Source organism: Stegostoma tigrinum, chromosome 32 (genome assembly GCF_030684315.1).
Source record: "Stegostoma tigrinum isolate sSteTig4 chromosome 32, sSteTig4.hap1, whole genome shotgun sequence".
Classification (NCBI taxonomy): Eukaryota; Metazoa; Chordata; class Chondrichthyes; order Orectolobiformes; family Stegostomatidae; genus Stegostoma; species Stegostoma tigrinum.
Genome location: NC_081385.1, coordinates 12733261 through 12746786, shown reverse-complemented (window position 1 = coordinate 12746786; position 13526 = coordinate 12733261). Strand labels below are relative to the sequence as shown.

General features: G+C 39.9%; 1 protein-coding gene across 9 annotated transcripts in view; it reads right to left on the bottom strand.

Moving 5' to 3' along the window:
- LOC125467036 (dixin-like) overlaps nucleotides 1–13526 on the bottom strand; it is a 117646-nt gene that overhangs the window by 62638 nt on the left and 41482 nt on the right. For 7 of the 9 annotated variants that reach the window (XR_007250547.2, XM_048562372.2, XM_048562374.2 and 4 more), the window contains 4 exons: nucleotides 9981–10110; nucleotides 9054–9179; nucleotides 8322–8565; nucleotides 4312–4410 (listed from right to left, as the gene is read on the bottom strand). Coding sequence is in view for 7 of the 9 variants with exons in the window: in XM_048562372.2 (XP_048418329.1) it covers nucleotides 4312–4410; nucleotides 8322–8565; nucleotides 9054–9179; nucleotides 9981–10110 (599 nt within the window). In the remaining 2 variants the exon portion in view is untranslated. Of the gene's footprint in view, nucleotides 1–3571; nucleotides 3710–4311; nucleotides 4411–8321; nucleotides 8566–9053; nucleotides 9180–9980; nucleotides 10111–13526 lie in introns of those variants that run through there. The other 2 variants (XR_009442862.1, XM_048562377.1) reach the window with 2 other exon arrangements.

Genomic DNA, 13526 nt, shown 5'->3' with positions numbered 1-13526 from the left:
CATGGAACTGCATCACAACTGACACAATTAAATACAATCCTGGGGGAAGGATGCCCCAGATTGCAGTAACATGGCAAGATTCTGAATTACTTTTTAGTTTTAAAAATTAGCAACTCTGAGAAAGTGGCTTCACTGGAGTTTCTTATATAATTGTTCTCCTCTAACTTTCATTGCACCTTAAGTGCCACACTCACAGTACCAAGTTCTTTTGCAAGAAGTGCTCTCTCTACAAATAATCCACTTGATGACACTTAGCTCTCAAAATAATTTAAAGACTTAACCGGATTGTGTATTTGCCTGACTAGATGGGTCACAGACTGTTTACTAAGAAACAAACAAAATGCAGCAGGGATCAACACCAAATTTCATTTACATCAAATAAACCCTCCAAACACTGCCCAAGAGTTCTGTCCTCAGATTTTATTTTCTATCTTCTCTGTATCCAGTGCTGTACTCTGGATAAAGAAGCTCCATTTCACCCAAGTAAATACTTACGAAAGAACCTCACCAATGAGGACAACTGGTTATCAATCTATGGAATACATAATGGATTAATTTAATACCTTTAATGGGCTCAAAAGCTAGAGGCAAACACTCTATGGTTATCAGCATGCCCCCAGCCTGATTAATTATTTACTACATGGTACAGATCTCCCCAAAGATGGTGGCATGCCCCCAAGATCTGCAATCAATCAATTAGAGGGGCAACAGCTCAGCAGCCTCAGGAGCATCTCCAGGGCAGAGACCACCACTGGGGCTGCAAGTGGAGGAGAATGACAGTGATGGCTACGTGCCTTCATTGCTGAAAAAATGGGATCTGGGATGGCAGAGTCCATCTGGTCCTGGAGATATGGTAAACGTATAGTGAGGGGTGAGGCGAGAGAGGGTAGAGATAGGGAGAAGGTGGTACTCTTGCCACAGGGCAGAGAATTATTCTATGGACCAAAGGTACCAAAAAGGAGGAATAATATCCCTCCAGAGCCCACTGCACTTTTCGTGTGCACTGGAGGAGTCATTCCCCAACCCCCATCAACAGAATAACTCAGTGCAAACCCAGATGGGAAATCACTATCACCTAACCACTGAAGAGGCTCAATTGGGCTCCTGGTTGGCAGTCTATCCATCTCCTTACTTGCCTCTAGCAGAATAGCATGAGCAGACAATGGGGTCTCCACCCACCGACTTCTCTGGGCACTTTATAGACCATCTTCCATTCCAGCCCATTCCCAGAGTGTTGAACTCTGGCCCAATTATTTTATTCTTTTTAAAAATATTTTCTTATCAACCTGTTCAGAGAGTTTTATTAAATATTTCTCCAGCAAGTGAGACTTAAACTCCAGTCTCCTGAATTAGAGGTAGGAACACTACCACTGTGGCAGAAGAACCTTAGTTATTCTGTCCTTACCTACATACTTCCTGTGGTGTTCATTGTTTAATATTAGGGGAAATTCTGACTAATTTTCCTTTTTCTAATTGAAATCAATAATAGGGCCTCTGCTTTGCTGACAGTTCAATCTCTTGCCAAATGCCATTTCATTATTCAAGTCAGTCAAATGATGTCTGGTAAAAACTGTTCTTATTTTTGTAATCACAGATGAACTTTAAAGTATTGGCAAGCAAATCAAAACTGTGGTCAAACAAAAAACAACATTCCCAGGTGATTATTTCTCTCAAATACTTGTTGGAGAAGATGACTAACATTTTCTTAATAAACAGAGATAATGTAAATATTGTGAGATTGGTTAAATATTAAGATGTCCATATTAAGGGTTAAAAAAAACTCAGTAAATTGTCTTCTTACGGACAATTTTGCAGGAAAAACAACCAAATCACTTTTTCTTTCTATGCTTCAAGACATTCCAGCTTAGCAAGGATGGCAGTGCACAGTGACCGTGCAGCAACAGCTAAAGAGGTTTGTTACTCTTATAATTTGACTAATTCCAAGTAATTTCTTGTCTCCAAACTGGATTTCCACTGAGCAAGCATCTTAATTCTACTGAATTATTTTTGTTATACATTAGCAGCATTGACCAAAAAAAGGGCCAGATTTCAATTCCAAACATTGTTTTTATTGGATGTTTTAAAATCCTCATGCTGCCAGGAATATATGTAAGAAAGAATAAATTCTGATAAAAACAAACTAAGCTGCACTATTAGCAAAAGCTAAATCATCTATAAACATACACAAGTCAAAACTCTGATCTAGAAGACTATGATAAGGGGCTTATTAAGAGTGACACTTTGTTAAAAACTTAAAAGGAAAAACAGACTGAGTGTGAAACAGGCAGCCAATTTGCTGTATGATAATAAAATGTGAGGCTGGATGAACACAGCAGGCCAAGCAGCATCTCAGGAGCACAAAAGCTGACGTTTCGGGCCTAGACCCTTCATCAGAGAGGGGGATGGGGGGAGGGAACTGGAATAAATAGGGAGAGAGGGGGAGGCGGACCGAAGATGGAGAGTAAAGAAGATAGGTGGAGAAGGTGTGGGTGGGGAGGTAGGGAGGGGATAGGTCAGTCCAGGGAAGACGGACAGGTCAAGGAGGTGGGATGAGGTTAGTAGGTAGCTGGGGGTGCGGCTTGGGGTGGGAGGAAGGGATGGGTGAGAGGAAGAACCGGTTAGGGAGGCAGAGACAGGTTGGACTGGTTTTGGGATGCAGTGGGTGGGGGGGAAGAGCTGGGCTGGTTGTGTGGTGCAGTCATTTAAGCCAATTTGCTGTGACTGGTTCTTGCATGGTCATAAACATTACATTTGCATGTTCTTGTCCAGGAACAAGGAGATCTACCAATTTGCCCCAAAATCTGTGTAAACGGCATCTGTAAACATATACTTGGCAACTCCAAGTACAAATTCCTCTACCACTCCACCATCAGAAGCACTTTTAAACACCTGACTCACCACAGCACAGTCAACATTGAATCGCGTAATGAACAGCATATGTAAATCCATATCTTAACACATCACAGTATAGCTCATCAGATGTTCACACACTGCATTAGCCAAAACAAAGGAACACTGCACAACTGAAGAATATTTGACAGATTTCAATTTACAAACTCTCTGGGAATAGCTATTGGTAAAATGATGATAGATTTAAAATTTTGTTCTCACATTCAATTCAATCAAGCTACTTTAACAATTGGTTTCGTCCTAAACTAGTTTACCCACAGCAGCTGTACTGCATCTAAATAGAGAATAATCAACCTCCAAAAAAGGAAAAAAAAGACAATAACAGAACTCAGCTAATTTAACAAAATCCTCCTTTGTCCTGAGAATATTGAAGGATACATATTTTTATAGCTGTACTGTACTTTTCAACTGTAATTAGCCATTCATGTAACCTCTTTGAGGCTTTTCGCAACCTAATGCTCAGTACAGCAACAAAATAATGCAGAGCATGTTATAATGATCTTTATTTAAACATAAAATGAGTACGTACTAATTCTAGATCTCAGATCTACAGTCGCAACAGTTCAGAGGGCTACAGTGTTCCATCAATAGCTCAACAAGTTTATCCACAAAACTACCCAAGCCATAAAATTTAGAATGGTAACAAGGTTTCGGTCCTCACTTGGCGATGTAGTGGGAACTGCCGATTGTGGAGAATGAGATAACAAGGTGTAGAGGTGGATGAACACAGCAGGCCAAGCAGCATCAGAGGAGCAGGAAAGCTGACATTTCCGGTCCGGACCAAACATTTAAAAGGCATCTGAATGGATATATGAATAGGAAAGGTTTAAGAGGGACATAGGCCAAAAGCTGGCAAATGGGACTAGGTCAGATTGGGATGTCTGGTCAGTGTGGGCAAGTTGGACTGAAGGGTCTTGTTCCATGCTGCGTGACTCTATAGAATTACGGACTAATTTTAATCTTGCCCATTTGGTGGGAACTAAGCTCAGAGAAATGTATCCCCTTAATGTGCTATTCTCTTCCTCTTTCAAATGGCAAAAGACAAATGCACTATCTTAGAACCATGTCTGCCAATCCGGCTGACAGGTAACCTAATGTACTTCTTATTTCCAATTTATCACCCAACTTAACCGTCCTCTAAAAGAAAAATCTAAAATCGTGCGTCATGTTTGAACTGCAATTTAACTTCAAAACCTTTTTAAAACAACATCTCTTAATATGTACTATTTTTAGAACATTAGTGAAGAATACAAGTTTTAACTACCAATTTTACAAGTTCCCCAAGTTTCACAGAAGAACAATTAAAACATTTAACCAGACACAACAAGCATATATGGAAACGGCTAAGCATACAAGAGTAAATTTAAAGGACAGCACAATCATAATGAGTAACTATAATACCTTGGGGAAAGTGGAGGAGATAAAGGTATCTGTTGTCCCTCATACTGCTGCACCATTGCCCGAACACTCCAGGTGTGACTTCCGACTTCATCCTCAAAGCTACAGTAAGAAATAAAACAAACAAACAAACAGTCACACAATGCCACACTGGAAATCTAGACAGGGAAGATTATGCAATTTCTTCCATAATCGCCAAATTTCAGAAATTATGGCATCCTACAAACCTATTTCTTAGTATCTAGGAAAAACACTAAATTGCAAGACGTTCAGGGCAGACACTTATACACACCTGAGTGATATGGATTGTAAAGAGATTTGTGGCAGAATTGAACAACAAGTCAAAGACAGCCATTTCTATATCAGTGGCAGTTCACATCATCTTTTATGCTTTTCATAAGCAGTTGGACAAGTTTTCTCACTCGGTTGCAGCAAGTTGTCAAATAAAGGAGATAAGTGCTTGATAAATGTCTTGTTGATGAACCAACTCATCGCATTAATATTCAGTTTTCCATTTGCAAAACTCACCGAACAAGCTACCCATTGGAGGAAACTCATTATGGAACCCGGGGAGAGCTTGAAGATTCAGCTCACTATTTGCTTTCAGTGACCTCAGAGTTGAGACTGATCAAACCGCAGATCAGGGTGTGATCTACGGGCACCAGCCACTTGCCCCCCTCATCCATAGATAGTGGCATCTGCCTGGGGTGAGCAAGTAGCCCAGAGTATTTCTGCTCTAACTCCATTGCCTAGGAATAAGCAAGGTGAACTGCCAACACAGGCTCCATGTGTCCCAGGAGACTGTAACTGAACTATGCTGGACGATGGAGCAGGATCCGCAGGCTGCATGAGTGGAATGAGATCTTCTCCTGGTGGTTGTGAACTTGTGAACTTCTAAACTTGTGAACTGCAGCTCTGAACTTTTACTTGCTCCTTTCAGGTAGCAACAGGTTGGTTCTGAGGGATTTCAGTCCTGCTTCCACAAATGCATGAGGGTAGAGGCCAAGGCCATCTGAGCAAAATCACACCAACTCATTTCAAGCAGTCTTCCAAGGACCAGGACAAGGGGAATTGGAAGCTATCACTGTCTTTGGAACAGTTGAATTGAACTTCAACGAGCTTCAAGCCTCTAGTGGTTTTGTCTCTGTTCGTTTTTCCTTTCTGTAAATAATAAATAATGTTTGGGTTTGTCTTTTTTTAGAATTTATTCATGGTATGAGGGCATCATTGGCGAGGTCAGCATTTATGTAAATCCCTAGTTGTTTTAGAAGAGGTGATTGCTATATGATGTTATCCTACAGGGCAATGACAAAATGTGGGTCTGCAGTGAGCGCTGGGGACAGGATAGTGCTAACCTAGGGAGGGTGTTCAAACAGGATGTAGCTACCAACAGTTAAAGCATGTGGTGTGGTTGGTAAACTGCTATCAAGGTGAGACAAGGAGGTTGCATGTGCTCAGGTTTCTCAGCGATATTGGTTATCTGCTGTGGCAATATGAATTTGTGGCTGCCGTGCCATCACCAGACTACCAACACTTGTCCAGGTGCATTACAAACTTTCAAAGACTGAGCAGGCACAGGGGTGCCGATCTTTTGGTGGTTATTTGATTTTGTGTTGCTCTGGGAACAGCATGTGTTGAGACAAGGCTAGAATTAAGTGTGACAGATGCCATAGGGTAGGCAAGTTTGGCAAGATTTGGTGAGAAAATGCGCTAGGCTTGGGGTGGAAACTTCAGCACGTGGTACTTAACTGGGCTTTATATTAATTTCATGACAACCAGCAGAGGGCACTTATGCAACAGTTTCTTCTTCATATCCACTCTGCAAAATAGTGCTTCTACTAAATTATTTGTCTGAAATTAGAAGACCAGCCACCACACTAAAATACTCTTTATTCACATAACATTTAGGGATCAAAAATGAGCAATTGCTACATGGGCGCTGTCCATATGTGCAAACTAATAAACTGACATTAGTGAGTTCAACCAATCATGTATATTTCTGGTTTCTCAGACATAACTTGGTCAAGGCCTCAGGAGCACTGGGGTGTACAACAGGACACCAGTCCTTGAAATACTGATGGGCCTATACTGTGTGATTAGATTTCCGTTGTAACAGGGAGGGTCAAATAGTACTGGCAGCAAACCGGAGATGCCCAAAGTACTCTCTTGAAACTATCTGAAGGGTGAACATATGCGCACCTCTATTCTAAATGGATATTCAATGATAAAATGCCTCTCAGCTGGTCACCTACCTTCAACAGAAATGGGATACTTAATAAGCCAAATGCACAGTATATAAATCCTATTTGCCTTGGAACCTTGGGAGATGATGCCCTGATCATTTCATAAATACAACAATACAGGCTGCCTAATGCAGATGCCAAGTGTGGCCAATGAATTGTTGCATTGTGATTACCATATTATTGGTCACAAATATTTAAAACAACTGACACAATTTTTTTTTAATCCACATAATTCCCAAAGAGACAGTTTGCAATATACATTACAACAATGAACTAATTGGAAGTTACCTGTATTGGATGTTCTGGATGTGAGTTTGCTCGCTGAGCTGGAAGGTTCGTTTTCAGACGTTTCGTCACCATACTAGGTAACATCATCATTTTGGAACTGACATCACCAACCCAAGGAAACCTAACCAGATAAATAGAAAGCGGGACTTAACACCAGCGCTTCGTCGGAGGCTCACTGATGATGTTACCTAGAATGGTGACGAAACGTCTGAAAACGAACTTTCCAGCTCAGCAAGCAAACTCACATCCAGAACCTCAACCGGAGCTACAAATCTTCTCAAAACTCGCTAGTTACCTGTATTTCCATATAATTGATATTTACTATTAAAAAAAAGAGACACCCAAAAAAACAAGCACATTACCAGAGTTATTAACACACAACTTTGTAGCAGCTAATGGAAAGGTACAGCAGTCTGAAATCTGGAAACAGCCTGTCTGTTCCATCAGCTGTGTAATGATGCATTAAAAAAATGTCAAAAAAAAGTACAAATCAATACATGATTGGATAACGAGTGGAATGTTTCTGCATAAATAACTAAAGACAAATATGAACTGTCTCAAATTTTACATTTTCAATGCTACTAGTTAATTTCAGATTGCAAGTCCAGCTTTCACTCATGCAGGCATGAGTTTCAATACCTAATACAGAATTAAACTGCTGGGAAAACAATGAAGGCAAGTCAACATTCACAGATAAAGTGAACCATCGTGTTAGGCCTTCTTCGCATTGAAGATAAATTATCTTTGGTTTTTTTTCCCCAGCTGATGTTTAAAACAGCAGATTTTTCTTACTTCCTCTTTCACTGAATCTGTTGTTGGGCAATCACATCTAGTCCAGCTAGTGTATAATATGAGCTCCAGGCACAAGCACAAGTACCACCCGTTTAATCTTGACCATCACCATGAAAAGATGCAATTATGTAATTCTCCCAGTAAAAACAAGTTCTGAATATTACAACAAGAGCTGAAGTTTGTGTTAAGTGGCACTTCTTGGTGAGATTCTCATGTTTGTTTTTCTTACTCAGGTACAGAATCACAAAACTACATTTAGAAATTTTGTTTTAAGTTTATTTGCTTCATGGGATGTGTGCATCACTGGCTATGCCAGCAGTTATTGCATATATCTAGTCACTTGAAACAAGACCAGTTGTTTCTGTATTTCACTTTCAACATATTGTTTAAGACAAAAAAAAGTGGAGAAAAGTCATTTAAATTTTGCACACGAAGTGAATAAAAACTTTGGCTGTAGGCAATGTGACTGTGGAGTTTTTTTTTGTAGTAGTTCAATTTTAGACCACGTATAGAATGCTGTTCATCTGATTCTTAGAATTGTTAGTGCTATCACTAAAATAATACAAACATATAATAGTTTTGCCTCTATGATGATCATTTTAACACTACCCAAAATACCAATGCAATTGAAATATGACAGTAACATGCAAAAAGTATCACTTTCAGGAATACCAAAAATCCTGTTCTCACCTCTGTACTTCGTGTTTGTATCGGAATACTTCCCGTCCAGATCGAGAAACATCTTGCCGAACCTCTGCAAGAGCTGCAGCAGCTGTCTGCACCATAGCAGTGGCAGAAAGTGGCCTGTGATTGTCCAAAGAGTTTGTAGACTTGTTCTTCATGGGTACGGCAGATCGAACACCAGACGGTTTGAAGTGAGCTGCCAATGCTAGAATCAGTCTCATTATGCATTTCAGGTTCCCTTCAACGATGTCTAGGCAAGAAAAATAAAATGTTTATTTCCAATAACAACTGGTTTATTTTCCAATTTTCCTCCCTCATCTGTTCTTCCCTTCTTATAACAATTTATTTTATCAATTGCAAGTGCACAGCAACAAGATCCATTTGAAAACTGAAGGCAATACTGGAATAATACAAATGATTTACACTAGTCTTTGATGCCATAAAATCATGTTATGACTGTTGAGCTGTCAATCATCTCTGTCAGAGAAAGACAGGCAGTTTCTTAGAAAGAGGAATGGAAATGCAAAAAAAAATGACATGACAAAGTTGATTGCAACAAAAACAAAATAGAAAATAACAGCCCAACCAGCTAAATGGTCAACTCCTGTTCCTATAAAAATAGAAATTGACTTAATCAATTCCCCGAAATAAAGCCATCCCTTTGGCACACCTTGGAGCTTTTAAAAAAAAACTTTAAAGGTGTTATATTAAAACAACGTTTTGTTATTGTAGACTCACCTCGAGCAGAAGTCTGGTGCATTCGGATCTTTTTAGATGTTATAAACTGCAGCACTTTCTCCACATTTTCTTTCATTTCCTGATGGCTGGTAGGGTTGAAGCAAATGTCACCGAGTTGCTCACCGGCTTCATAACAGAGCAACAGAAAACGAGCAATTATATAGAGATAGTGGTTTTGGAAAGCATGTAAATATGCTTTCCTACTGCAATGGCAAATGTTTCAAGCTCTAGAAATAGCCAGTTGTACCAGAATTCTGTTCAAACGAAAGATGTCACTGCCTGCTGTCCTCAAAAGATGTCTACAGACATCTATTCACAGCAATAAAATTTACCATCAAGTTTACGATTTTATCTTCCCTGAGTTATAGTTTTATTGCTTAGTTTTCTTTCCTAGATGTTTAACTTACACATCTTGGCATGTACTGCAATTATATTTTTGTATGATGTATTAGCTCTAAAGCTAGCTTCTTTCATTAGCTTAATGTTAAACATTCTTCCCACATGACAAAGCCAGTATTTTCATTAGGGGTTGGAAAGTACATCTATCACATTATTTCTACTTCTAAACCTCTTTATTCTCATAGACATGCAGACCTTACACTGAACTTGTTCTTAGAACTCAATCAATGTTAAGCTGATTTGGATTCTTCCCAAGTCAAGAGGCAGCATTGGACTTTACTGCACCTTCCTGACAATCCCTCCCCGATTTTTGTAATTGATCTGCAGAGAAGACTTTGCATTTTCTTTCTCCATAGCATGATTTCAAATGTCCCAAAAAGCCTCAAGTATAATGTCATTAAACTATCTATACACAATATCCTTGCATTGGCAGATAAAAATAGATAACTATTCAATATCCCTTCACCCCTTGGATCTGAATTAAAATATGAACTAAGTATCGGACACTTACAATTCACATATACTAACCTACAATCTCTACCAGATGAGTCAGCACCACGCCATCACACAAATCTTGCCGCAAGTCCTGTACAAGTTTCAATCCAGGCTTTTTCTTTAACTGGGAGTTAACCCATACCACGTAAGACTGGAGCTGTTGCTGTGATACAAAAATTAAAACATTTAATTTCTTACTGAAGACTGCTAATTCAAAAGTCCAAGTTTCAATTTGATACTTTCATAGCTAAAAGTAAAAGTAAAGTCACCATACTTTTACCAGACCATGGAGCTGCTCACACATTACACACTGATGACTGGTGGTACTTAAACTTGTGAGTCACCACACCTCATGGCAGGGGACCAGTTAAGAAGGGGTGTCCTTTGTAGTTACCTCAGCCAGGGCATGAATTTAACCCATGGTGTCGGCATTGCCCTGCATTGCAAACCAGCCAATTGAGCTTCTATGTACTGGATGACTGAGAAATGGGTGGGATTCTACATAAACAATTCAAATGATTACTGTTTTTGTATTTTCATATTCTTCTCTCGAAGAAAACAGTGGAAAGTGCTAGAATGATTCACAGGCTGACTAACAGTCTGACCGGTTCTGTTGTGAAGGCTCCTCTTAAGATCCTAACCATTTTTACCATAGCTAAGTTAGTAATTAGCCCAACATGGTGGGCAGCCACTATCCAAATTGTAAGAGAATATCCCACTGGATAACAGTCCAGAAGAATTGAGCAGCAGTTTCTGACTACACTGAATAAAACCATCTAGAGCGCAATCTGAACCCAGAACTTCTGGCTCTCACTCAATCAAAGACTTGCTTCTTTCTGTTGAAGGAAGCTGGTCACCTCAAACTGTGGAAAAGAAATAATAATCTTAGAGTTAAAGAAAACTTGGTACCACCTAAATAATTCTCTCTGCAATGTTAAACAAGCAATAAACACTGCTGAACCATGATTATACTTAAACAAAAATAATCCAGATACAATCCTGCAGAAGTAAATTGTAAAGTCAGCTAACACTTTATCCTTTCATCTTTGAAGCCCATATTTTATCCTGACATTTAAGTAACAGGATGAGAAGTTGTCAAGAGTAGTGACACAAAATGAAATATTTTACAGTTTCAACCCAATTCCAAGCGGACAAATTTATGATTGTGCAAAATACTATTCTTGTTCCACAATAATATTCTGAGTTTCATTAATATGAAATTCACAAACATATGAATAAAAGTTAAAATAGTGTCAACTGATGTAAAGGATCAGAAAAACCTAACAGCTTACTGTTAGGAAATCATACAGTCAATACGGCCATTATTAACATACTGGTTCTTCTCATTTTGACTTTTTATATTAATACATGCTGTGAGCTGTAACAACTCCAGCTGTAGAAATTGCAAAAGAAAATATTGATGAAAATACTAAAAGCTAGCAGTACCGTGAATCAGGGGTCTTCAGTGGCATTTTTGATAACCTTTGAGGGAACAAAGATCTACTTCTGAAAGATATCTTCCAGATTAGTCACTGCAGCCAGTGTTTCACTTCTTAAGAAAACTATGTTTTCTGGTGAAGTAGCAGATAGTGAAGGGGACTGTTGGAGAATGCAGCAGAATCTAGATAGATAGATTGGAGAATTGGGCAGAGAAATAGCAGATGGAGTTCAATCCAGGCAAATGAGGGATGATGCATTTTGGAAGATCCAGTTCAACAGCAAACTACAGGGTAAATGGAAAAGCCCTGGGGAAAATTGACACAAGAGAGATCTGGGTGCTCAAGTCCATTGTACCCAGAAGGAGGCAATGCAGGTCGATAGAGTGGTCAAGAAGGCATACAGCATGCTTTCATTCATCAGATGGCGTATTGAGTGCAAGAGTTGGCAGGTCATGTTACAGTTGTATAGGACTTTGGTTCAACGACATTTGGAATACTGCATACAGTTCTGGTCACCACATTACCAAAGGGATGTGGATGCTTTGGAGAAGGTTTTGCCTGGTATGGAGAGCCCTAGCTATGAAGAGTGGTTGAGTGGATTAGGATTATTTACATTAGAAAGAAGGAGGTTGAGGAGGGACTTGACTGAGGTCTACAAAATCATGAGAGGTATGGACAGGGTGGATAGCAAGAAGTTTCCCCTCCACCACCCCCCCTCACAGAGTGGGGGACTCAATTACTAGGGGTCACAATTTCAAGCTGAGAGAGGAAAAGCTTAAAAGGGGAATATGCATGGAAAGTTCTTTACACAGAGGGTGGTGGATGCCTGGAACACGTTGCCAGCGGAGGTGATAGAGGCGGGCATGATAGCGTCATTTAAGAGGTATCTAGACAGATACATCAATGGGCAGGGAGCAGAGGGATACAGATCCTTGTAAAATAGGCGACAGGTTTAGATAGAGGATTTGGATTGGCGCAGGCTTGGAGGACCAAAGGACCTGTTCCTGTGCTGTAATTTTCTTTGTTCTTATGTCCATACAGTTGCTTCTACTGAACCAAAAGAAATTATACAGCACTCTATTCAAAAGGTCAGTAAATTATCAAGCTGACTTCAGGTAAACTTGATTATCTACTGCGTACTTTCTAACCATCTCTGCCAATGATAACTGGGTTTTTGGTTTTTAAATCATTAAATTTTTATACAGCAGGAGCAGAAGCAGAGCAAATTCAAAGGGCAGAGGAGAATAAAAGCTTGCTTGAGAGAAAGGAGGACCTGGAAACAATTATCAGCACCTGAACCCATCGTTTGTGGCATATCTTACATGACGTAACGACTACATGACATAACAGAACACATGGAAAGCAACCAGATGGAGACCCCGGCTGTGCACTCGGATCCGCTGGCAGTGGTATTCACAGACATCTTTAAACTCTCCTTACTACAATATGAAGTCCCCACCTGTACCAAGAAATCCACCTTTATCAAGAAGGCCATCATCCCAGCGTACATGAAAAATCATGCAGTGTACCTCCATGACTACAAACTGGTAGCTCAGATCTCCATAATTATGAAGAACTTAAAGAGGTTATTCATGGTTTAAAGTTTTTAAAAAGATTTTAAGCTTGGGTTGCGGATGAGGTTGCAGACTTGCTCACCGAGTCGGTGTGTTTGATTGCAGACGTTTTGTCACCCTGTTAAATAACATCTTCAGTGTGCCTTCAGTGGAGCTTCAGTGTTCCATCCTGCTTGTTACTTACACGCCTTAGTTTGCTGGGGTGGTTGGTATTACTTTTGGTTTTGTTCTTCAGTGATTTGTATATCGGTTCCAGTTCAGTTTGCTCATTGACAGCGTTCTGGTTGGAATGCCAGGCCTCCAGAAATTCCCTGGTATGTCTCTATTTGGCTTACACTATTTTGGATATTACATTATTTTGTATATTACATTAGTTTTATTGGTTGTGGGTATGGGGTCCTTTACATTCATCAGTAGCTGTTGCAGGGTGGTTGTCAGTTTGTGGGCTACCCCAATACCTAGGGGTCTGAGTAGGCTTGTGATCATCTGATATGTCCTTGATGTACGACAGAGTGGCTAGTGGTGTCTCTGGCCGTGTTACATCCCTTGTTGTCGTCTGTCATGGA